The sequence below is a fragment of the Hypomesus nipponensis genome, chromosome 8 (genome assembly GCF_054491055.1).
Source record: "Hypomesus nipponensis isolate SF chromosome 8, ASM5449105v1, whole genome shotgun sequence".
NCBI classification, from domain to species: domain Eukaryota; kingdom Metazoa; phylum Chordata; class Actinopteri; order Osmeriformes; family Osmeridae; genus Hypomesus; species Hypomesus nipponensis.
Genome location: NC_140368.1, coordinates 10117610 through 10143176, shown reverse-complemented (window position 1 = coordinate 10143176; position 25567 = coordinate 10117610). Strand labels below are relative to the sequence as shown.

Genomic DNA, 25567 nt, shown 5'->3' with positions numbered 1-25567 from the left:
CATCATTGCATCGCATTGTGTTGGGCACCTGTGTGAAAAACGGAGGACTAAAACACCCACATAGACCAACACTATCAGAAATGTCAGACCTCAAAAGAAGTGTCACAGTACCTGCATGTTTATCAAATCAACATTTCTTTGTAACGTTTTTTTTGTGGATTACTTTTTTACAAACAATGTCAAAGAGGGCTTCACATAACGCCCATAGAACTGCAATCGAAACCATCAAGGAAGACATGGAAAAACTCCAATGAAAACTCATTGAGAAAAGATTTAAGAAACCTTGGAAGGAGCAATTCGGGGAGGGTTCCCCTCCTCCGGAGACGGATGATGACAGAGAGGTGCGGACCAAACCAGTTTATACGCCAGGCTGTGACATGTGTTGTCTATCACATATTCCCCCAATCCCATGACTCCTCCTGTAGACTACCTTGAGATGCCCTTACTGTTATTACAAAGTGAGTGGTTAGTCACCAGGAAGACTGGGGAGACCATCAGATGGTCCACACAAACACACACACACACACACACACACTGTTCAAAGGTATGTCATATCATGTGACAGAACTCTGGAGTTTCATGACAAGCTGAAATGCTGACGTCTTTTATTTGGTTGTACTACAAGTGGATAACTGTAGCTATGGATCAACAACATGGCATCTTGATGAGTTACCAGCCTTGAGACCGTGTTGTCTAGGCTCTGGTGGAAGGCCATCATGTACGTGTTGATTACTGAAACTGATGTTGACACTCACACAAACACATACAAACACCTTTTCTCACCTCATTGCTGTTTTCAATAATACTCCCGAATGACATTTTTATATTTCATGGTTGAACTCGTTTTCCTATCTATGCTTATATATATTTGTATAGATATGCAATCGTTTTTGTTTACGCAATTAACTTTTATGGTCATGGAAATTGTTTTGTCATGGCCAAGACGGCTACAATGCGTCATTCAAATACGATTACATTCATTGTTATGGGTTGTGTTGTTGTTATGGGTTGAATCCATGCGCGTAGCATGGAATCAACATGGGTATCATTTTATGCATTGTCATTCTAAAACACAAAATCATCTGGCACAACCCATGATTAACCCATGCCATGTGCCATGAGATGACCTTAGAAGAGTTAACTGAAAGAGTTAACAGAATCTAGGCAATACAGAACCCCGTAAGCCTACGCTGGTTTGTGATTCAACGTCTTCGGCTCACTGCACACTCAAGAAGCTGTTAAAAACCGACATCGTATCCTGCAGCCCATGTGCATGTTTCCATCCCGGTATTCTTTTAGCACGTTTTTTCTATTCTTCCTACTTCCCCGCTGTTCTCCAGCAGAGTATCTTCCACCTGGGTAGCCACTACGAGCCACCCCGGGAGATTGAGGCAACACATATTCCCTTGAGAGGACGCAGTGAGGTAAACTGAGTCCAGCATGTCCACAATGAGCCAGTGTGTATGTGAGAGGGGGTGGGGGGTGAAGCACGTAGAACCAGCTCACAGCCCCGACAAGACAATCCTCTTACTGAAACCCTCATTAAAATTCTATCTGATCTTGTCGAACACAAATAGGCCAGCTCTGCAATGCACAAGCACACGGTGGATTCCAAACTGTGCACCACACTGCTGAAGTGCTGAGTCTGGGTTTTAGCAGGTCAAACACCAGCAGGCCAGCACCGCAGTTTATGGCCAGGGTCGTTCTGTCAGTCAAGTGTCCTTTGAAAATGTAGTCAGGGGTGCAGGAAGGATTGGCCGACTCTGCCTCGGTGGCGAGTTCAAACGCTCACCTAACAGAGAGCGCGGTTTATAATGGCTTGAAGAAGCCCTGCAATGTCAAAGGTAAGGTTTAAACGAGATTTGACTGGGACCTTTAAGGGAACATGGGTTGAGTAATGGATTGGAACAGCCCCCGGTGGTCCTGGTTAGACTTAATGGAGATGTCATACACTAAACGGGTGAAAGCTTATGTCTTAGAGAAGAACATAAGAGGTGGTGTGCGAGTGCATGTGTTTGTGTGTGTGTGTGTGTGTGTGTTATGATGGGGTAGCAGAGAGACCAGTGGTGCGTGACCTTTAAACAGAGCATCCCCTTACACCAGAATAGACAGACCTTTATGGACCTGACATGGACCTCGAGAATGGAATAGATGCCCTTTTTTACACCAGTGGTCAGCTCTCTGCGTCAGGCTCCTTTCTCATGCCGTAATCATTAAATCCTCATTTTAATGAACCCATCTACTTTATCTCAGAGAAAAGGAAGTGGAATGGAAGGAGGGTGGACGACATCTTAAGGCATAATGTATATTCAACTGCATGCTTCGTAGTTTCTTCACAGTCCAACAGCGCACAGACATAATTACGCTGACCCTCTTTGGTCTTTGTGTCCACACTCAGGCGACATTGGGACTGCTCTCCTAACTCTCGCTCTTTAATTGCCCGCCATTTGAACGCGGCCTCTGGAGGGGATTGTTCTGCAAGAGGAAGACCAAAATTGTAAACAAAACATTATCCAAAAACGGCAACTTAGAGCATCCCTCCGAGCCTTCGCCGAGAAGCATGCAGGCGCATATTCAAACAGACACGCAATTAGGAGCCGAGCTGTTGCTCCAGACTCTAGTCTTGAGTGTTGCTGACTCACCTCTTGGTCCGTGAGCCCCCCTCATCCACTAAAGGTCACATCAAACCCACTTCATTTAACACCCCATCTCAAAGACTCAGGATCAACACCCGTTTATGTCATTACGCAAGGCATGCTCAGCTCTAATTAGTCATTAATGTTTGCTCATAGTTTGCTCACTTTTTGTTCCTGCTTATGTGTTTTTTGCTCATTTTGTGTGTGTGTGTGTGTGTGTGTGAGAGAGAGAGAGAGAGAGAGAGAGAGAGAGAGAGAGAGAGAGAGAGAGAGAGAGAGAGAGAGAGAGAGAGAGAGAGAGAGAGAGAGAGAGAGAGAGAGAGAGAGAGAGAGAGAGAGAGAGAGAGAGAGAGAGAGAGAGAGAGAGAGAGAGGTAGAAGGTTTGTCTCTAAAGTATGCCATCTCTCCCAGGTCTGCTTTTGTGACACTTACATTAATAATGAGCTGTGTGTGTATCTATGGACTTCATGTTCCAGGAATAGATGATAACTTTACCTTAAAAAATATGTTGGAATGCTTAAAAAGACATTATAAATGATGGTGGTCTACACTCAATTCTCTGCAGGCCTCTCTGGTCTTTCAGCACCACACTGTGGTGAATATTGGTACGTTGTGCGTGTATGTGTGCGTTTACGAGTGCGCTCGAGTAATGTACTTTTCTAACTAATAGATCCTATGTGGAACTCATTGGGTACAGTGTGATCGGCCTCACAGTATGCAACCCCTGAAAGCACCTTGAGTCCCGTAGAACATGAGCTCTGACCCTCTTTGAAAGGCTCTGAGAAATATCACAATAAGATGATTTTGGTCTGACATTTTTGTTGGAATTCTCCCAGATAGAGATTGGCAGCCTTTTCACCTGGGAGTACGTCTGTTCTCGCAGTCAGCAGGAGCACGCGGGATCATTTTCTCCTTTATGGGTGGTTGTGTCACAATGCCTTTACTCATCCACTGCCAATTACAGTGTCTGCATGTCCCTCCCTCCCACACAATGTCTCTCCCAGAATCCTTCTCTCTATCTCAAGACTCTCATTACAGGGGTTGTTATTGAAGCAAAAATAATTGTTGTAGCGGCACACAACAGCTGAAGAGTTGCAGACTTCAACCCTTGCAACCACTCGTACTCTGACTCACCCTCTCTCACCCCTCAAACGCTGTCCTGCTTTCTGTCTGGATCCCAACCACAGCCCTCTTCAGTCCTTTATGAGGAATTATGAATCCGTCAGTCTCTGTGAAGCGTCTGCAAACCCACGTTGCCATCCATCATCCATGGTGTATTAAACACAGACTATCTGCCATTAGACTGGGAATTAGCTCTCCACTGTAGAGCAATGGAAAGTAATAGCTTTTCCATTACTGGGAGTATTCTTTGATACATACATTTGCTAGTGAGGTGGGTAAAATAAAAGAGACCATTTTTATGTGCACTGTGAGACATTAGTGAAATATCCACTCTTTTTTTCTTTCTCAGTCTCTCGTGAAATATCCTTCTATGGGTGTTTGCATCTGTCATTTGAGTCTCCATTATTTCTTGGGAGACGTTCTGTCGTGTGGCAGGTTTTTCTAACCCCGCTGGCCTGTGTGGTTTTTATTATCTGCTGGCTGGATGACTGACTGTGAGAGTGATAGATTCTGAGCCGGGTTAGATTAGTCAGCTGCTAATGCCTGCCTGCATAGCAATCAGCAACATTTGGATATGTCAAGTGATTCAGTGCACCCTGGTGCCTTTTACACAGCCAGGTGGGAGAGGAGAGAGGGATGCACAATGGGAAAGGAAGAATGCTCGCTGTCTGTCAAACGCAACAGATTGTTTCATCTTTCAGAAGGAGTGTGGAATAAACGTCTTAGCGCCGGACATCTGGTGGCACCAAACGTCGTGAAATGTCCTGCTTCTAGCCCTGGATGATCGGCAGCATTCACTACATGCACACTTTGCTTGAATCCAAAGCGATACACAATGTCCGTTAAGAGATACTGAGATGCAGATTTTCTATACATATGTGAGGTTGTCTCTTGCTGTGGTCAAGAGGTCACATAGCGGGCCTTTGACAATACATGTATAGATCAGCGAATGTGCTCTGTTCCACCTTTGGAAAGAGCAAGATGCAGAGAATAGTAAAAAAACGATGAGTCCTGACGCATCCCCTGTGTGCTGTTTCTCCTGCATGAAGTCGTGGAATGTGTACTGTTTAAGGGCATGTTTTGGTGGTTACTTTCTCTGTATGGTCCAGCTCATGTATATAATTGCCTTCTGAGAGACACGTTTCCCACTCATGCTATCCCTCTGTCATGGACTGATGGCATGATCCGCCGTCTTTGCCAGTAAAACCGAGTCAACCCTTTTCTAATTGTCGCGCCTCCTTTCAGCTTGCCTGGAGACAGAGATCTCATCCTTACAGATACAAATTGTAAGGTCCATTAAAATGCCAACATACAAACTGGTCCCCAGTCAGGTTTTCCTCTGGTGCGTGTGGGCCGAGTGTTCCTCAGCAGCACACCCTCCAAGCTGTTGTAGCACCACGGACAGCACCCTGCAGCCTGGCAGTGCAGCAGAACACCAAGCCCTGCCAGTACACACTGGTATCATCTCCCTGTGATGCCACGGTTATGGCTTCATCGTTCAAGCAGAAGCCAGAATGGTGCTGCCCTCTTGTGGCTAAACCGTGGTCTTGAGCTGTATGTCATACTGCCAACACAGTATCACTGTGTACCGTTTCCATAACGCGCTATCAAAATACCGCAGGCAAATACAAATAAACAGACGGGAGTACATCGTTGGCATTTCTTTAATAAACGTTTGCCAAAGGGAAGAGAAAACAAAACATTTCAGTACAAAAAGACAGTTGCTAGTCTCCTTTTTGAACTCAGGTTACACATCTTTTTGTTTTTCCTTATGATTAAGTAGAAATGTACTGGAACACAGCCTTAACCCAATGAGTCATTCAGTAGCTATCAGTTTTACTGCAGTCATCCAAGTGCTACCGGTCTTTCTGGAACCAACAGTTCATTTAGTAAAAGACGATCACCAGCCCACAGTCAGGAACCCAGTCACCCAAGTTCTTCTGGTGTGGGTGTATCCTTGGCCAAAATAGGAAAAAAAAAAAAGAAAAAAAGAACTACATTACTGGTCATTTTCTAATTGTGCAGATATCGCACATTCATTTCATAGCTAATAAAGATTCCGCCTACTCAAGTCAGTAGTGCAAAACATTAATACTAGTCTGCCCAGGGAGCAATTAAAGAAAGGCTGAAGGTACAGATTTAAAACATACCTGGCCTGGTAAATGTACACTCAAAAAAGGTAAAAGTTTAATTTAAAAGACAGCAGTAGAATAGATTAAAAAAAAAGACAAAAAAAGAAAGATTATGAGCAAGGAAAGCCCCCTCGCTCTTTAGTATTTGTTGCTGTCCTTCTGTAACATACCCCACATTCCAGATACAAGAGGAGTACAATGCTTTAACACAGATTCTTTAAATTATTACAAATCAAGTGTGCATTTCCAGATCTGTCTGGTGAGGCCTGAGAGGCCCTGGGCTCCCCTGGTTCAGGGCTGGAGTCCCGCCTCACCTGCCCTGCCAACCCCAGCACAGCCCATCAGAAGGGGAGGCCTCGCCCTCGGATCGCTGCAGAGTTCACATGGGGGACAAACCCCAGAGGAAGGGGCGGAGCCCCGGCCTGGGAGGGGGAGGCCCATGATTGGCCAGGAGGGGGGCCGGGGGGTTGCGGGGGCCCTCCGTCCTTGCGGCCGATGGCGTGGTTGTACAGGTGGATGCTGGTGGGGTTAGACTGCTGCCCGGGGCTGTGATTGTACTCGAAACGGTGGTCCTTGTCTCCGCTGAACACCATGCCGCCCCCGGCCCCAGGCCCCCCGGGGGGGTAGGGCTCCTGGAGGGAGGAGGTGGAGGAGGACGCGGAGCTGGGGGGCGGGGCCGTAGCGCTGAACACCTCCCTGAGGGCGTGGGGTGGGAGACCCGCGGCCAGCATGTGGTCCATGTAGCTGTCCCCAAACCCTGCTGGAGGGAAGGGGGGAGGGGGCGGGCGGCTGTAGTCTGCTACGTAGCCTGGGCCCTCGGCGCTGGGCAGGGGGGGGTAGTCGGGCTCAGGGGGCCTGCCCCCCTCCACCACCCCGGCAGAGGCGCTGATGGGAGGGCCAGGCTGGGGCTCCGGGGGCTGCCGGTAGTCCAGGTCAGCACACTGGGGAGGCGGCTCCGGGGGCTCCGGGGGGCGCTGGTTTGGGGGCAGGATGGGCAGGGGGGCCGGGGGTCGGCTGGACACCGCGCTTCCTTCAGACGCTGTCAAAAGGCACAGAAGAAGACAGGAAAGGAGGGTTAAGTTCATACCCATTTAGGAAAGCTTGGGTCGTACCAAAATGTCGACGTATTCTGTTTTCGCTCCGCCTGGATGGGCTTCCAGGTCAGCTGGTTACCTGGGGACACCGGGCTGGGCTCCGGGGGTTGTTTGACGTCCGCGGGAGGCGCTGCGCCGGCCTCTGAGCCCTCGCCGGCCTCGCTGGCCTCCTGCCGCTGCTGGCTGTGCTGGCTCTGCTGGGCCTGCAGGATCTGGGCCAGCAGCATGGTCACTGCTGCCGCCGCCTCCCCCTCAGGGGCCCCCGCAGGCGGGGAGGGGGGCTTGGCGCTGGGGGGCGTGCGGGGCGCCCCGCCCGCTGCAGGGGGCTGGGGGGGCTTGCTGGGGGCCGGGGGCAGGGGGGGCTCCGGGGGTCTGTCTGGGTCGGCCGGGGCCGGGGGCAGGGCTGTGGAGAGCTGCTGCAGGGTCTCGGGGTTGACCTTGGAGGCCAGCTGGGCCGAGCTGCCGGAGCTCTTAGACTGGTTGAAGAGGTTGATGAGGACCGCTAGCTGCTCCTGGGTCAGCTGGGAGTTGGGCGCTTTGGGGTCTGATGAAAAAGAAAACACATTCGATATTCAAGCTCAGCCTTCTACGATCTCAGCCATGGGTGACAATGCCAGTGACCCGTCAGTCACCACCTTCCCCCCCTCCAGACTCACCCAGCAGGGCAGAAGCAGCCCCGCCCTGGGCCTTGAGGCCTCCGGGGGCAGGGAAGCCCTGGGGGGTGTTGCTGCGACTGTCGTCCAGACCCAGCTCCTTGCGGGGAGCTTTGGGGGGCATCAGCTCTTCCGGCATCTGCTTCTGCCTCCTCCGCTTCTTGCTCCACAACTCATGACAATCCTGCCACAGAGGGAGACTGGGGGAGGAGAAGGGAGGAGGAGAGGGGAGGGGAAAGGAGAAGGGAGGAGAGGGGAAAGGAGAAGGGAGGAGAGGGGAAAGGAGAAGGGAGGAGAGGGGAAAGGAGAAGGGAGGAGAGGGGAAAGGAGAAGAGAGGAGAGGGGAAAGGAGAAGGGAGGAGAGGGGAAAGGAGAAGGGAGGAGAGGGGAAAGGAGAAGGGAGGAGAGGGGAAAGGAGAAGGGAGGAGAGGGGAAAGGAGAAGAGAGGAGAGGGGAAAGGAGAAGGGAGGAGAGGGGAAAGGAGAAGGGAGGAGAGGGGAAAGGAGAAGAGAGGAGAGGGGAAAGGAGAGCGTACGAGTTTGGTGAGTTTGGAAGTGGAATAACAGGAAAGGTGGACGCGGTGTAGGGTGAGTCATGACTGAACCCTAACTCGGGTGGGGGCATCTTGGCTGGGTCCACGTCTCGGAGGAACTCGCTGCCCAGGGCCTGCTCGGCAGCGCAGCGCTTACTGGGGTCCAGGTGGAGCATGTGGTCAAACAGATCCAGCGCCGACGGAGGAATACTGGAACACAAAACACACCTCCTCACTTACCTCGCACCCGGGAGCAGAACAGAAACGCATAAAGGAGGGGCGCCGCGTCGGCCGGATTCCCGCCGAGCGTGAGCCGCAAAACTCACAAAGCAAACTCCTCCCGTAGGCGTCGGCGGTACTGCTTCTTTGGTTTCATGGTGTTGAAGTAGGGCAGCTTGATGACGTCGGGCCACGCGGCGGGGCAGGGGCTGCCACAGATGCGGCTGCGAGGGGAGCAGAGAGGACGCGTCAACACACCGCGGGGTACGGGGGGGAACAGCGGCGAGCGCGGCTCCGACGGCAGCCCCGTCTGAGGGGGGACGTTTCAAAGCGTCTCTTCCCTGCCCTTTTGGGGACCGTGTCCAGACGTACCTGATGAGCTCCAACTGAGCGAGCTCCTGGTTCGCCTGGAAAATGGGCTTCTTGGTGAACAGCTCCCCCAGAATGCACCTGGGTCGGACAGGACGAGAGGAAAGCGATATGTAAAAACACGCCGCGGTGGAGATGCCAGGAAGAGGTGTTGGAGGACACCCCAGGAGAGAGGCCGCTGCTCAGGTAAACGTCCTCGCTAGGGTTGGTCTCGCCAGTCCAAAACCATAACAAAAGGTGTGAGAAAGCGTGCGTGCGTGTGTGTGTGTCTCACCCGCAGCTCCACACGTCGATGGCAGGCGTGTATCTCTCCTCCCCCAGCAGCAGCTCTGGGGGGCGGTACCACAGCGTGATCACCTTGTTGGTGTACGGCCGGCTGGAGGAGAACAGAGAGAGAGAGAGAGGCGGGCTCAGTGGTTTTACGGCCGGAGGGGGCATCATCGCGGCACGGCGTTAGGACCACAACACACACACACACGCGCGCGTGTCCCCCCCGGGGGAGGGACACGAGCACCCATGTAGAAGGGCGGGGCCGGTGTCGAACGAGGGAAACTTGAAGGTGCACTCACCTCTCCTCTGAGTTGTACAGTCGAGCCAGGCCAAAATCTGCCAGCTTGATCTGACCCCTGAAAGAGACGAAGGCACAAACACAGGCATCCGGTCACATCAAAACACATGAAACAAAAAACGCCCCATTCTCTTTTGTCCAAAGGAAGATGTGGAGAGAAATCGCCTTCCGTTCATGGAGCTGCGGGGCTTTGCATGGGCCCCGTCTTGAGCGAAACACTCACTTGTTGTTGAGCAGGATGTTGGAGCACTTGATGTCCCTGTGGAGGAAGTTCTTCTTGTGGCAGTAGTCGAGGCCCTCCAGGAGCTGACGCATGAAGGACTTGATGTGGCTCTCGTTGAAGTGGACCAGCCCCGACTCCAGGAGCCCCATCAGGTCGTGGTCCATGTACTCAAACACCAGGTAGAACGCACCTAGGAGGGAACCGTCCAAGAGAAATCAACACCAGTGGGAGTGACACGACGACGTGAGCGTGACGCGGGGACCCCCTGCTGTGGCGGCGGCGGCAGCGCAGGTGAGGCGGACCTTTGTCGTTCTTGAAGTCCAGCGCGTCCTCCTTGTCGGTGACGATCTCCTTCATGTTGATGATGCTCTTGTGGTTGAGCTGGCGGAGGATCTTGATCTCTCGGATGGCCGTGATGGGGAAGCCCTCCTTCTCGTTGTCCAGACGAACCTTCTTCAGGGCCACCATTTCAGCTAGACAAGTCCCCCCCAGCCCCCAAAAAAAGGCATCTTAAGTCACATTTACAGTGGCCTTCTTGATATTCAAGTGTGCTCTAAGTGAGCTTATCGCATGCTAGTTGAAAGCGCTCTAGTTTCAAGCGTTCACCTGTGTCTTTGTCCTTGGCTTTGTACACCTGGCCGTACGTGCCCTCGCCCGTGATGCCAATGATGTCAAACTTGTCCACGCAGCGCTTCCCCCAGTCGATCTCTGTCTCCTTGATCTCCCCGAAACGAGGGCCGCAGATCCTAGGCAGGGGGACACAGAAAAACACATTTTGAGAGGCAGCCCCCTACAGCAGCTTGGCGGGGGGGGGGGGGGGGGCAGAGCGCGAGGCCAGACAGGAGGACGTGGGGCCCGCTGTGAGGGAGGTCCAGACGTACTTGGGCCGGCGGCGCAGGCTCAGGCCCTTCTTGTCGTCGGCCGGGCTGCGGGGCGAGGAGGAGGAGAGCCCTCCAGGCAGCTCCGGGGGCAGGGGCAGGTCAGCCAGAAGGTAGCGGGCTTTGCGTTCCGGTTTCTTCTTCCCTGAGGTGTCCTTGAAGCTGAACAGAAGAGAGGCAGGAAAGGACGCTTTTGAGTACGGAAAACTAAAAGGAGGGGGGCGGGGGGGAGACATTCAGGGGGAATGCTAATGACAAGAAAAACCCGGCGAGACCGTTGTCACCCGCTTACCTGTCGGAAGCATCCAGATGCTCCAGAATGCTTGTGGGCAGTGGCAGCGATGCGAGCGCCGAGATGGCCGTGGCAGACATCCTCTCCTTCTCCTTGCTCTGGGCCGACGCTGGGGCTTTCCTCTTGTCCCGGTGCACCGCCAGCTCCTCCTTCACCTTGCCATCCCGGTCCCTGCTGGACTGCGGTGGGTCCACGCCCTTCCTGGAGGGCTTGTCGGTGGGGGACAGGGGCTGGCTGGACACAGGCGTCCGGGGACCCTTCTCTGGAGGAGGCGGGGAGGGAGGGCGGCCCTTCTTGGTGACATGGTTGGCCTTGGGGCTGGGCTGGTGGTGGGCCGAGGAGGGGCCCTTGGTTGGGGTGGAGGCGTTGCTGGAGCTCTTTGCCTTGGCGGCCGCCTCGGCTGCTTTGGCTTTCTTCTGCTTGCTCAGCTCGGCCGCCAGGCTGCTCTTGAAGGTGATGGTGCTGGGGGACAGGCTGGAGGGCCGGGACCGCGAGCGGGAGTGGCGGTGGCGGCTCCGGGAACGCGAGTGCCGCGAGGACGGGTACGGGCTCCGGCTCCGTGACTTGCCCGATCGCCTGAGGAGAGGGTGGCACGTGTCAAAGTCGTTTCTTTAAAAAACACAGCTGAAATAACTGACATGAGCTTGTTCTAAACCTTTTTAAGATGATGGGAACATGGTCACAGTCAGAGGAGAATTCCAAGCATGTTATTTAACTTGTCTGGTTGATGATTAAAAAAAAATTATGGCAGCATTTGTCAAAACATAATTATTCTTTATAAATTATTACAGTATTAACAGGATCCACTAACTAAGTTCCTGATAAGGTAAAAGTATTTCACAAACAGATTCCACTGATCTCATGTTGGATTTTAAACGGGGTGTGTACCGTCTGAACGCAATGAAGCACGCATTTCATTCTTAGTAGTTATGAATCGCGCCATGAATCGCATTAAAGTCACCACCACTTTCCATTTCGATGCACAGTTAAATATGACCGGACCTAAGACGACTATCCAATACAATTCTTGCCTATCATCTATTCTTGACCTTAAAGAAAGGCAGTTGCAGTCAGTCGGCGCCTCGTGGCCCCGTGACTTCTGCTAATCGGTGTCATAAATCTAGCCAGGAAAGTTGGCTACTTCCTTAGACTATGGATCCATTAACTGTGGATCAAACATTTTAACGCAACTTTCTAGTGATCGATAAGGAGCCAACATTGACATGTGTTCTCCACTTGCAACATCGTTCTTCCTGTTCTAGTATGCGCGTGGGGTTATATGCCTTCATCTCCAAGGCCTTGTATGAGTAAGCTATTCTAGGTTGCCAAATCATGTACATAACTAACAGGAAAACACAGGCCGCTAACACATACGTTGGTTAAATTAGGTGTCTGAACATGTGAATGGCAGCAACTGCGCTTTTTGGAAGATGTTCACTCACCTTACATCTGGACTCGGACTCAGTGACTTTCTATATGGACTTCGTGATCGCCTACGGTTGCCGTAGGGACTTGTACCAAGTTCTCCATGTTCATAAGGACTATGACGGCCATAACTTGGAGACCTGCGCCAGGCAAACGGGCTCCCTGGAGACCGCTTTCTTTTGTTGCTGGAATATGAACTGGGAGACTTTGAAACGTTGTAGGCACCATAAAGCTCCGCATCTCGTCCGTAGTATGTGGAACTAGGGGACAACCTTTTGTTTCCATACGTAGGGCTTCTTCTGGATATCAACTGGTTGTAACTACCGCTGGGAGACTGGTATTCATAAGCGTAGGATGTCCCATAGGGACTTTCTGCTTTGAAGCCTGGACTTCTTCTGTAGGCCCTACCGAGTTCTTCACGCTCCTCTCTGTATGATTGGGGTGCATCCCTGTATGCCGAGGGGGGCTCTTTTTCAGATCTTGTTTTACTTCTGTGCCTCTTAGAATCCCTTTTATCCACAGACACGGGGGGCAACACCGAAGCAGTCTTCTTTCCATTGCTGTCGTTGCCTCTTGCACTGTCTCTGTTGTTTTTGGTACCGCTTAGGCTATTTCCACCGCGGGCTTTAGAAGAGCTTCTCTCGCGGCTCTGATGGTCCTTCCTTTTGGGTTCCTTGTCTTGTCTACTCCTCTCAGATGGTCCTCTTGTTTGCTCATCCTTCCTAACGTGCAAAATATCCCGGTCTCTACGAGACTTTCTCCCGGGAGATGTAGGTCCGTTATTGCCAACTTCAGTAAGTCGGTCCACTGGAAACCTGTCGTCTAGTTTAGGCGATGGGCTCCCAGAAAAGCCCTCTGATTGAGAACTTACGTCGTCATACTCAACCAAAGTCCGAAGTTCACCGTCTCGCTCCAAAGTCCCCTTTCGTTCATTATCAGGGTCCTCGGGTGTATGCCATGGCTCTCTGTCCTTTGCATGTCGGTGTTTCTTTCTTCGAGATGCCGATGACCGCCTCTTCTCCCGGTGCTTCTCTCGTTGAATAGCACCGCTTCCAGGTTTACTGCGACTGTCCTGTCTTGCATTTCTCTGTGCCGAGGGGCTCCTTCCCCTTCCCTCACGAAGCACCTCCGTATTAGGCATTTATTGATTACAAATAAATGATTTACTTTAGGTAATACTCCCTTTTCCAGTGTTCCGCCTATGTTCTATGGTTAATAAAACGAAACATTTGTAACTAACGAATTTGTTTACGGTAGCTAACTGGGCTAAGAGGCTAGCTCTTGCTGTCAGTAACTACAATGCGCTAGCCACCCCAAACAATAATCCATCACTCTTCGCCAACAATACTTATATCCATCTACATATATTCTTTCTATTAGTTTAGCAAGCTAAAGATATACTGAATTAAACTGAAACATTGTAATCCAGGACTGAGCATCTCAAAAGATGTGCAGTGCCACCTAGGTAGCCAATTTAGCTAGTCGGCTAAGTTAGCCAGCTAGCTTGGAACTGTGTGGCCAGCTTGACAGGGAATTGCATTCCATTCCATGCTGAGTGTAGGCCCCGATGTCTCAAAGATGTGTTCCTTGGAAAATATCACTAAACTCGGACGGGTCTGAAATCCATTCAAAAATGGTTAAGGATACGAAAGGCCCCGCTATCCCGGAGTCAAACTTCTTCAGATAAACATGTCACCATACTCCAGTCTGTAACAAGGAAGTAACTAGCACACGAACTAGCTTCCTAGCTAGCAGGCTGCTACTGTAGCTCGCTTTCTTTCTCCTTGTCGAGTTCAAGTCAACTCCGGCAGATTCTATAAAACAAAGCCATTCAAAAACATATCTGCTTTCACGTGTCTTCAGACGACGCTTGTCCCATTGCCATCAATATTATAAGGACAGCGATAAATAGTATTTTGAGTTTTATTTGTCACAGACTGTGTACTATTTTGTATAAAAAACGTACGAACTTTAGTTCACGAACTAACGTTACAGACTGCTGTACAGGGCCTCTCTGGCTTTCAAACTGGAGGCCTTGTACGTCGCTGTACATCCAATGAAATGCGTAATCCAGATCAGTGGTTACGTCACCGCCAAAGGAAACCCCTGCCATGCAAACTATAAAACTAGATGTGTGGTGTAAAATCGTGATGCTTTTTTAATATACATGCTCACAAAAGTAAATTATTCGACAATGTTTTTTTTTAATCGAATGGTGAACGGTCGATTGTTTAAAGTTAAAACACAAGGAAACGTTTTATGTAACGTCATTACTGACTTTTTAAATTATTTTTTAAGCCCCCCCACTTCATCTGACACATGAAGTTGAAAGTATTTATGTCAAAACATTTCTTAAACATCACTTTATTTGTCTTTCCATTAGCTCACAAAAAATTAGAGTTGATTTGCAATTTCAACCCTTGTACCCAGTCACATTTAGATACATTAGTGGTTCTTTTTTTTTTTAAGTAGTAAACATGGACACAACAGTAACTAAACAATACAGGATACATAAAACATCACATCCAAGAAGGATGTGTGGTTTGACAGACTAAATCAGAGATAAATAACACAAATGTAAAGTTAGTTAAAATATATCAAAGGCAATACATGTATTAAAAAATATTAAATACAAAAAGAAAGGAACCAATACCCGCAGCCTGAATATTACATCACACCAATTAGTTTGGTAAAAAAAAATGTTTTTCTATTTCCCGTATTCACAGTCTTGCTCCAACAGGTCCTACCTAGCCAGGTCAGACTTGACAGAATCCACTGTGATACATGAAGACAAGCAATCCAAACAGCACAGGGAGTATTGATATGTTTTACAGACCATATGTTTAAGTTGTCTAGGAGCTAAAAGACAAACGGACACATTCATATTAAAACTCATAGAACATGCTTGAACACACATCATTAATGTAAGAGTGAGAAAATAAGCTAGCACCATGGATGTAAGTAATAGTACACAAAGCACAGCATGGGCTAACTGCATCCTCTATCAAAGGAAATATTTGTATCTTGAAATCAAGTCTGAATGTTTGAACCAAGGGATTAGCCCTTCTGAGTTGTTCAGGTTTCAGTAGGTTAGTGTTCTTATGACGAAGGACAAGGATGTAGTGTAATTTGGTGAGTATGTGTAGTAGAACTTCCCAATAACTGGGTTCTTTAAATATGTGTCATACATATACTATACATATTCATATACAAAAATAGGGATGATTAATCAAAGAAGGCTCTTAAAGCCTTATTCAGCAGCTACTTGAGGGAAACAGAATTAAGTAATTTAAACAGTGACAGCCAAGGCATCTAGAGGCTATAAAGTGTTCCCCAATCTGAATTACAAATTTATGACAGTGGTTCCAGTAGTGTAGGGCTCAACAATAAATCAGAAATGAATAGGACCTAATTCTTTAGACGATTGACAGAATTGATAAAATGGTTCACAGGAATCAAATGGAATAGGTAAGGATATAGAAAAATTCTCTAACACGATCACCAAAGAATTGCATATTCTTGGCTATCTAGTGGTAGTGACCAAGGAGATGGGTAGAGGGGCTCTAGTCTGCTTGTTCACATTCACAATGGACATCAAGGCATTCGAGGCAGAAAAGCCCTCACAACCACTAACCCTACACGACCACTCAAAGGTTGCATTTGAGTCAATGAGCAGTCGTCCGATCAACATAAACAGTTTATATTACACACAGTTGTGACACACACCTGGTTCTGAACGCATCTGCACTTGGTCTGTCTTTGGTGCCTTATTACTACATTTACTAGTAGGCAGGCAGGACCTAATCTGCTTTCAAAGCTTTTCACTATTAAAGTAGAAATTAAAGTCCAGGCTGAGAGACCAGAGCACTTGATGGGGCAGATGGGTTCAAGAGAAAAGTGATGGAAATGACTTTGTGATTAGTGGAACTCCCCCCCCCCCCCCAAAAAAAAAACAAAAAAAACAAAAAAGAGAATATGAGTGCATATGATTTCTCATGTAATCATCATCTCAGTACTGTTTGAGAACACATCCAATGAAAAGATGAAATGTTTAGACGGAAATTTATACTTTAAAAAGATTACACAAAAGTCCATTGCTCCACTGAGTGCAGGAATAAAACTCTAAATGGATGGGAGTTGATGAATCATTTAGATGGGAAGAATATTAGTGTGCTTTTCTGTATGGCAACTAAGAGTTGACACCTTCGCAAAATATATGAAGATTTATATGTTTCATTTTTTTCTTTTGTAAATAATTTACTATACATCACATGGTAAAAACATTTAAATGATGCACAAATACCCATGCTAATCAGCTCATGTCCTACAAGGGATTTTCTTTTTCACACTATTTTCTTTTTTTTGAATTTTCAACCGATTAGCTGATACAGTCATAATGTTTTGGATTTTGAATCCCAGGATCAGTGTCAAATAACATGGCAACTCCCTACCCCACCACTGTCTCAGTCTTCCTGTACATCATTATAATATGTATCAACAATGTTACAATTTTTCTTTTAGCCACACAGCCACTTCTAGTTTGTGCATTTTCCTACTTCGGGGGCCCTACTCCTAGTTTTTTGAGAGACAGAGGCTACAGGTTGATGTTTTTTGAAGTGTCATAGAATAAACAATCAGATGAACAATTTATAATGTCCTGACTGCCAAATCTGAAAATGTAGTGCCACTGACCTCCTGCCCAACCGGTTACTTCTGACACAAGACCAAAAGTAACAGCCAGGCACAAATCAAATGCAAAAACCAGATAAATGTTTTATGTACACCAGCAGTCGTTGCTGCACCCAGCCACTATAAAATACAGCATCTCTCTCTAATTCTCTTAGCCAAACTTTTACTTTTCTTTTTTCCGTTTTTCTCTTTGCCGTCCTCCATTTTCCTGGCTCGGATTTCTCTCATCAGGTCAAAGAACACCTAAAATCACAGATGACGCATTCAAAACATTGTTTAGCTACATGGCAATGACAATGCGTCTGAAGTAGCAGACAGAACCTATTTCTGGACTAACAACTGATCAATGCAGGTTCCAGTACATCGGACAGCTGTGGACCACAGTCTTACCTTGTCGACGTTGGCACGGGTCTTGGCAGAGGTCTCTACATAGCACACGCCCCACTGCTCAGCACGTGTTTTGGCCTCTTCTGCGCTCACCTGGCGCCGGTCTTCCAGATCAGACTTGTTCCCCACCAGGAGGAACGGTACGTTCTCATCCTCCTTCACTCTCAGTATCTGCTCTCTACAGGGCACACACAGTCATCAGAGACAGCTTTTCTCTACTCACAAGCGATACAGTCACCTCCTCATGCTTGACATGCCTTACTGGAAGACAAACTCCACAAAGAAAGAATCATTCTGTAAAAAGGATGTCACTCAACCTGAAATCTGCTGTTGCTGCGAACGACTCGAGCTCGGTGATAGAGAAGACGCAGAGAAAACCTTCCCCGCTGCGGAAGTAGTTATCCCGAATGGCGGCATAGTCCTCCTGTCCCGCCGTGTCTAGGATGTCTATCTGGACCTCCTCCCCGTCCAGTACAACTTTCTTCCTGTAGCTATCAGCTTTGGTTGGTTCATAATCTTCCACAAACTAGGAGTGTAACAGGGTCAAACACATGAGTGAACTCAAAAAGAGCTGCACCACGGTCACAGTATCAAACAGGAAAACTGTCCATTTGTAAAACGTGGCAAGATAAGAAAGCAAACAGGCGGGAACAGTTACCTCGTCGTACATGAACTGCAGAGTGAGAGCAGACTTCCCCACTCCTCCGCTGCCCACCATGATCACTTTGTGAAGGGCCAGGGAGTTCTGTCCCTTTGGCTTTGCAGCTGCCATGACGGTCAGGACTAAGCACCTGAAGTTTAACGCGAGGAAAGTCTTCAAGGAAGAGTTTGGAGGGCAAACGAAATGGTAGATTAGCCTGGTACGGTTGGGCAGCCGATTCCAACCGAGGAGTAGAATGACACTGTCCTTTGAGGAGATGAAAAGAGGCATTAAGAGAGCATGACCTCATTTGCAATGCACTGACCTCACCCTGTGTATTTAGGAATACTACCACAAGGGGGCGATCTAATAAATGTACTCCTTAACCCTGTATTTTGTTTTAGGAATTTAAGAAAAAGAAAGAAGTATGTAGCTAAACCTTGAAAAATGCAGGGAACTACACATTCCCCACACTACTTGACATCACTTTATTGAACTACAACACCATATGAGGAAGGTTTATCCATGCTAAACACCAGAGGAAGTAACACACCTGTAACTTCACTGTTTATTTTGGGGTGTGGCGTGGGACAGTTTATCCTTCACCAAATAATATGCATCTAGCAGTGCTAGTTTAAGTTATTTAGTCAGCAAAGTGTACGACCTCTAGGCAGAAACTAGCTGGTCAATGTAGCCCATTATGATTCTTTCCAGCTGTCAACTCGTTAGCTAGATAGCCTAATGTTTGCTAGCTAAAGCCACGTACTTGCCACGAGTCCCAATCACTGGTGATGATGCATTAATAAATAACCTAAATAGTTAACTCACGCTAAACATAAATGTTCTTATTAATCATTACCAATAGCCCTTGTATTATTTGCCAGTTGTAATCAATTGCTTTAGAAAGGATGGCAACTAAGTTAGCTGATTAGCACCACTAGCTAACTACTTAACCCGTTAACTAGTTTTAACACGATAATTAGCTAATAATACAATTAGTGTCAGGTAGATACTATAGCGTCTTAACTGTCAGTGCAACTACCTAGTTTGCGAACTAGCTTTTCCCATAGCACCGCCAGTAGAGAGCACAAGTACTGTAGGCTAGCTAGTTTGGCTAGAATTGTGGGTTGGGTAGCTAGCTACATACATTGTATTCATGGGCAAGACAGTGTTGACCCAGATTGATAACTAACTAGGACGCAAGTAACAGGTCTCTATTCTATTTGTAAGAGTAAACTCCTAACGATCATCGTAAGTGCTGGCTAGTGGCACTAGTTCGTAGGCCACCTAACCTGGGGTACTCTGTTTAGCATGACAAGCTAGCTAGCTCTCGCCAGTTTAATCGTTTAATTGCACAGTCTAAATCAAGATTCACTCCAGCGATTACCTAGTGCAGTATCTGTCAAGTGGCATTATTTAATTCACTCACCTTAGGACGCAGCTCTTATGTATTATGAGAAAATTTCGAAAGCCGATCACTTGTTCTCTTGGCTCTTACACAAACAACCAGACAAGCACTGACTGAAGTACCAGGCTGAACTACGCCCGCTTGGAGCTGTTCCAGACGAGACGAGTTGTCTGCGTTCCCAAAACACACTGAGAGTGCCGAGGGGGCGTTGTTGGGGTATGTCACTCCATATAGCCTGTACATATATTAATTCATAATCAGTGTAGTGACGTGGCGTGTAGGTGATCAACAAATAGTTGAAATTGTAACAAGTAACAATGGGTGTCCAGCTATGTCCTATCTGGCCATCGTAACGAAGAAGCGAGCATCGCACGTGTGTGACTGTCTGACTCTACTTGCGGTATCTGTTGGGATCTTCTGGCCTTCAAACATTCGTGGTAAAATATCTACAATCGATGGCTTTTCGCACAACTGGTAAACTACCACAAGATATATTTCTCATAAAAAATTTCCTACAAGACTAAATATCATATTGTGGGTCAATTCAATTACGCTAATGATACGAAATAATTTTGGGTTGATTGATACCCAATCTTACATTTTCAGCTACAAGCGCACCTGAGTTTGAAGATACGTATTAATAATGCGCAATTACTTTAAATTATATATTCTGTGCACCAGGAAAGTCCCTTGTATCTGATCTTCACTTGAAATATGCGGAGAAGAAATGGAATGATACCTTTCAACTGGTTCGTAGGTGCATGGTATGTATCCCTACTGAGAGGCGTATACAATGCTTTACTTTTTTGTTAGATGTTTGCGGAATTAGAGCTGTATTAAACATCAGACTATGTAAACAAGAGCTCGTTGGATGCTGGTGTCCTTCCCCAATGGGTCCCCAAGTCAAAGTGTCTTATTTTGCTCTTACATGGCGATATTTACAATTTAGGAGAATGTCCACATTTAGCAGGAGGACAATCGTCCACGATCTTTCGTTTTGTTGAATCTCCCCTGGCAGAAGGTTTCCCTACCACAATTTGACTTCTGTAGAAGACATCTTAATCCGATCAAAAATGGATACACAATAGTCAAAAACCAATGATTTGGAATAGCAAAATAACTTGTTTGTAGGCTACTCTTTTGGCTGGTGTCAGATAGGTCAATGTGGTCTGGAGTCTCACATGCTTAGTCTGTCATGGAACTCTTGTCCGCCTTCCTGGTCCCTTTCAACTCATCATGCTCCCAAGGGCCACTGAGACCAGACATACATTTAGAGGAAATTAACCCGGTCCACTCTGGCAGAATGTTACCTACACTGATTGTCATTGATCTTTCTACTGTAGCCCTGTTGGTTGTTGTCCCTTTGAATGCATCCCAGAATGCTTAGGGGCCTTTGTGGTTTACCCTTGTTAATTCAAATGGCAACTGAGATGTATTAAAATGTGTGACAAGGGAATGCAGAATATCAGATTAAGAGTGATGATCAGCTGAATGGACGGATATCTGAGGGATCATCAGTTCTAGCTGTATTATGTGCTGGAAGGCAACAGCACACACACACACACACACACACTCTCTCTCTCATTAGATGATTGATGTCAAGTGAGCTGTTGGGTTCCTGGTTCATTGCTCTGGTTAAGACACCATAAACTCCTGTCTCATCGCTCAGCTTTGTAGATGGAAGTCAGCAGCCACATATACTACTTATATATTATTAAATTGAATTGGCAGAGCTTTATCGCCCTGTACAGGTCAATACACATTAAGGTAATGGAATCTTATTCAAAAGCACCATAAACAATTTAACTAAACTGTAGAGAAATGCCCTGCTCTCCAGCTAGCCTGCCCAGTTAGGGTTGACCTATCCTGGGAGGGGGTTTAGTTTGATTTGGTACGATCGAAGCAGGGACAGAGATGATTGCTTGGTTTCACAGGAAGTTGAACTTGGCAGCGGTCAGTCTCTCGGGCCAGCAGAGAAGGGGTCAGTCAGAGGCTGGAGTTATGGGGCAGTGCTATGGGACATGTGATATGGTGTATGTGTAGGCCGAGGGGATATGGAAGCTGGAACCGGGCCATGCGGATGTCTGCCAGCGATGATGTTCAAGCTTAAGTACGTTCAGTTCTTAGGAACTCTCGGTGCAGGTTTTTCTGCTTCCTAATAAACACCGGGGTCAGAGTACCTGTGGCTTTTCGTGGCTTCAGCAGACAAACGTATCTTAATTTAGTACTTTCTTTGCGACATTGTTCTTTGCAGGATAAGTCCAGAGGTGACCCCAAACCTTGTGAGCCACTGGTTAGATGTCTGAAAAGACTCCATGAAGCACTCAATGGTAAACAATGTTTTTTTTAATGCATTTCTGAACCCTTGTACATTGTATGCTACGGGATTAACGAATGTCTTTTTCTATTCTGAGTGTCAGTGTCCACTCTGAGTTGCATGGTGTCCCGTTTGGAGATGGTCGCCAAACAAAGAGGGTACAGAACTTTCGCTATACTTACTTTCTATCGTTTCTATCTTTGGGTAAAACTCCTGTTTACTCTTCTTTTTTCCGCTGCTGGATTGAAGGACTTGATTTAGAGTTTTGATGATGCTTAGTAAACATATTCATCTTCCTTATATTTAACACATTTATCTTTCTTATATTCAGAATGGGATCCCACCTGAGTCCCAGTGAGACCACCTTCTACCTGACGGCTGACCTGTTCTACCTAGAGGTTCTGCTCCTGCCCGGTGGAGGGGTGGAGGATGTTAAGGTGGCCCAGCATGGAGAAGCTCCTGTGGTAATAAGCTGCTGCTTCTAGCACCTCACAGCCTGTCTGCCAGCTTCATAGAACGAGCCAGTCTGAAGCTAACCTCTTGTGTGTTTTATTTCCTAGTCAAGTGAGTCCCTTCTAAAGCTGCTGAGGTAAGAAGCGAATCCTGTTGACACAACTGTACAAATACTGTGACGATGAGGTGTTCGGTGACTACTCTTGATGTGTCACAGGTCAAGGAGATTTGAAGAGTTCTCTGGAAAGCTTGAAGGCCTTGCGTCCCTCTACAACATACCCGGAGACAAGTAATGTTGACAGTGTAACTGTAGTTGCTGGTTTAATTGTCGTTTTCTGTTGGTCACTGGTCATCATTGTTTGGGGTGTAGTAATGTTGTTGTGTTGCGAATGTCTGTGTTTGTTCAACAGTGAGACCAAAGTCAAGATATTCACATCGCTGCAGCACCTCGGGAGAGATCTGCAGAAGATATCACATTTGCCAAGGCAAGTTCATTCTGTTACTTGTTGATGGAAGTAGTGTTCTCGTCTGTGCCGTCAACTTTCTGAAGTGCTTCACTATTTTTTTTTTTTTCAGAGCACTGAAGGAGTATGATCCTCAAGTGGACATCATTCTCAATGGCAGACTTGGGTATCTGACAGTGGGCAGAGAAGGTACAGTGACATATAGAAGATACGAAATGGCCAGATGGCCTCATAGTCACTGAAACCAAAATATTGTCTTTCCCAACTTAGGCTGTCCAATGAGCATTCAGTTCTTCGTCAGTCCTTCAGACATCCTCCTGGGGTTGTCAGGACCAGGTAAAGTTGGTCACTGTCTTCCACACACACACACATTCTTGACTTCATGGTCTGACAAAGTTCTCCTAATCTCAGAGAGAGAGAGTGTTGGCCAGGTGACTCTGGTGACAGTGGGACCCAGTGAGTCCACCCACAAACTCCAGCTGACATCACTGATCCCACAACCACCTCAGCTTGACTCTCAAGGGTACCCGTATCTGCGTTGATCGTTATCTTGTCAACTCAATCGTGAAGTCATCCTAACAGGCGGGGTTTCTCCCACTGTTCTCTCTCGCTGGAGTTTTTAACGTTTCCTTTTCCCCTTTGACAGTGACCCAGTGTTCAGCCCTCTGTGTGAGGCGACATGTGAGGCTCTGCCAGCCTACTTCCTTCTTAAGCTGCAACAACCACTGCCTGTGCTCTCAGCTTTTATCAACAAGATCAACCAAATTACAGGTGTTGATCTGTTCAGGTTTTAAATGTGAACCATCCGTCTAGGTTTGTTTAGCATTTTCTGGGGCACAGCTATTCTGGTGTGTGATTCACAGTACTGTGTCTCTCGGCGCTGTTTGGCTCTGTTTCGTAGGTGTTGCCATACCAGAAACCGACCTGCAGTGGGCGCCCTTACCCCAGTTGCTGATGGAGTTATCAGGGGGAAAGGACGGGGATGAAACATTATCTGGGCCGGAGTCAGACACCTTCTTCATTGTGGTATTCCTTCAGGAACAGTGTGTACCTCTCTTAAATGAGTCATTTACAATACTGACCTTCTTTTTCCATCCTTCACTCCCCCAGTCGCTTCCTGGCGAAGTGCACAGCTATGTGGTCCCAGGCACTGCATGGGCTGGAGGGACTGCTAAAGGGTCCATGGTGCGCAGCATCCCCTTCACCCACCCTGCCCATGTCCCTGCCCTGCTGGAAGTCCTGCGCCATCAGTGTACCATCAACACCCTGCTGGCCAGCTGTGGGACCGCGACCCGGCGCAGCCCAGGTGAGCGGCTGGCGGCCCTGGTCTCAGTGGCGCCGCGCAGTGCAGAGTCTTGATAGCGCGTGTCAATGGTAACCATTGATCTGCGACGGATGCCTGTCGTCACATGTGCCCTTCAGGATCGGTGTGTGATCTGTACTGCGAGGTCCTTCCTGTGTGCGAGTCCAGCTTCTCTGTGACCTTTCACCTTTCTGAGAGCAACTCTCTTGCTGTGTGTAAGTCATGCCGAATGCCTAGAGATGAGGTGGCATTTTGAGGATCCATTAGAGATTTGCTTTGTACATTTTTATATGTTCGTATCATATGATTCCTTTCGATAGTGGTTGTAAATGTGGAAGACCCCCGACATCTTAGATGCAGCCTGTTTGCATCAGGATTAGAACACTCACCCATGGATGAATATGCCTCTAAAGTCCTAAAGAGGTATGTTAGGATGTTCAAGTAGTATTTCCCCAAACGGGTATTCATTTATATAACAATACCTAATTAAACAGCTGAACTAACTGAGTTGCATCAGTAGTGTGTGTACCAGTTCCTCACCATCGTGTGTTGCTGGCTTTTCCAGATGTCTGTCCATTCCGGTGACCATGAGGGCGTTAAATAGGAAGCTGGAAAAAAGAATGATTCCCCAGACTCCGCCCGCCAGTGTCACTACCCTGGCAGGTGCCACTCCGTCTGTCCTCGTGTCCCAGGACATGGTCAGCCCCAGTGTCACTGAACCCGGCAGTGTCCAGTCTCCTCCCTCCGCCACCATCTCCCAGAGTGCACCTGGAGCAGATGCCATGGCTGCGGTGTCTGCCTCCGAGTATTATCTAATGTCTGTAACCGCATCTCAGCCTGTTTCTGATTCCAATACAAGCCTTCCTGCCAACCCTTACCCCTGTGTCTCTGTGGGTGGGTGTCCTTCGCACTGGATAGCCAGCAGCAACCACCTTCCAGAACTAATCTAGGGGTCTTGGTGTGTAGCGTGTGAACCACGAAGGATGTGGGTTATAAGGCTCTAAATGATAGCTTTACATTTTTAAAGATTCTCAAATAAAAGTACATTTCTAACCAGTATTTGTTTTGTTGCTACCAATCAACATAATTGGCTCTAAAAGTGTAATTGCTTTTATAAAAGTATGATTACTAGATATTTTTTGCTGTTGCTTATAATCAAAGACTCAACCCACTGGTGTGAGAAGCCCACAATTAAAGTTAAATCATTTGAACTTAGCTGTAGAAGCACCCTCCACGACACATGGAATACATTGGCAGCACTTTCCCTGATTCTTGGGGCTTGCTTGGAAAGTACTCTGAAAGTTGAATGACTCCCATGTGAATGACAGGTTAGGCTATTGTCAGTGTTTTTAAAGGGTCTGGGATTACAGTACGGCATGGGTGAAAGGGTGGTCAAGGTTGCTTCATTGTTTTCATCGTTCTTTGTCCCTCTAGTCAAGGGCAGAAGGCCAAATGGTTTGCCATAATGTACGGGTATACTTCAAATATGGCAGATGGACAATAGTGTTTGAACCTGAAACGACTCCTGACCAGTCAGCATGTACTTAAACATATCTAACGTAACACTGCATTGTCAGACTATATAATAATAAAGATTCACGTTAAGTGCCAATTTTGTACATGAACCATCAGATTGTGTACTAGTTAGGGTTTAGAGTTAAGAATTGGTTGGTCACACCAGTTTTTATGAGTTTGGCTACAGATCCATCTTGTTAATTTACCTCTCACGCTCATATGCATGGAAGTAGAACACATTCTTGGTG

At 47.5% G+C, this 25567-nt stretch overlaps 3 protein-coding genes across 8 annotated transcripts; 1 reads left to right on the top strand and 2 right to left on the bottom strand.

Annotated features, from left to right (window-relative positions):
• Positions 1 to 5404: 5404 nt before the first annotated feature.
• Positions 5405 to 14184, bottom strand: cdk13 (cyclin dependent kinase 13). Its single transcript, XM_084703003.1, has 14 exons — positions 12161 to 14184; positions 10719 to 11294; positions 10430 to 10588; positions 10155 to 10294; positions 9851 to 10021; positions 9549 to 9738; positions 9327 to 9383; positions 9032 to 9133; positions 8761 to 8838; positions 8496 to 8612; positions 8248 to 8379; positions 7641 to 7837; positions 7064 to 7528; positions 5405 to 6929 (listed from the first exon to the last, which is right to left on the bottom strand). The coding sequence occupies exons 1-14, from the start codon at positions 13282 to 13284 to the stop codon at positions 6232 to 6234; spliced, it is 4206 nt and encodes a 1401-aa protein (XP_084559129.1). The 5' UTR covers positions 13285 to 14184; the 3' UTR covers positions 5405 to 6231.
• A 306-nt stretch (positions 14185 to 14490) lies between these two features.
• On the bottom strand, positions 14491 to 19428 carry ralaa (RAS like proto-oncogene Aa). Its single transcript, XM_084702705.1, has 5 exons — positions 19289 to 19428; positions 17878 to 18126; positions 17537 to 17745; positions 17223 to 17397; positions 14491 to 17075 (listed from the first exon to the last, which is right to left on the bottom strand). Exons 2-5 carry the CDS (start codon positions 17989 to 17991, stop codon positions 16953 to 16955), a joined length of 621 nt encoding a protein of 206 aa, XP_084558831.1. The 5' UTR covers positions 17992 to 18126; positions 19289 to 19428; the 3' UTR covers positions 14491 to 16952.
• On the top strand, positions 18272 to 24860 carry med1l (mediator complex subunit 1-like). Of its 6 annotated transcripts, XM_084702699.1 has the most exons (18): positions 18272 to 18414; positions 19370 to 19483; positions 19597 to 19704; positions 19949 to 20031; positions 21522 to 21597; positions 21682 to 21742; positions 21916 to 22048; positions 22145 to 22173; positions 22255 to 22326; positions 22448 to 22522; positions 22614 to 22690; positions 22772 to 23024; positions 23148 to 23272; positions 23403 to 23527; positions 23612 to 23807; positions 23924 to 24019; positions 24125 to 24227; positions 24370 to 24860. In XM_084702699.1, exons 3-18 carry the CDS (start codon positions 19599 to 19601, stop codon positions 24752 to 24754), a joined length of 1995 nt encoding a protein of 664 aa, XP_084558825.1. In that variant the 5' UTR covers positions 18272 to 18414; positions 19370 to 19483; positions 19597 to 19598; the 3' UTR covers positions 24755 to 24860. The 6 variants fall into 6 exon arrangements, with proteins under 6 accessions (XP_084558825.1, XP_084558828.1, XP_084558829.1 ...); XM_084702702.1 differs by lacking the exon at positions 18272 to 18414 and having other exon boundaries at positions 19448 to 19483; positions 19597 to 19741; XM_084702703.1 differs by lacking the exons at positions 18272 to 18414; positions 19370 to 19483 and having other exon boundaries at positions 19573 to 19741; positions 21688 to 21742; positions 22772 to 22837; positions 22913 to 23024.
• Positions 24861 to 25567: the final 707 nt, after the last annotated feature.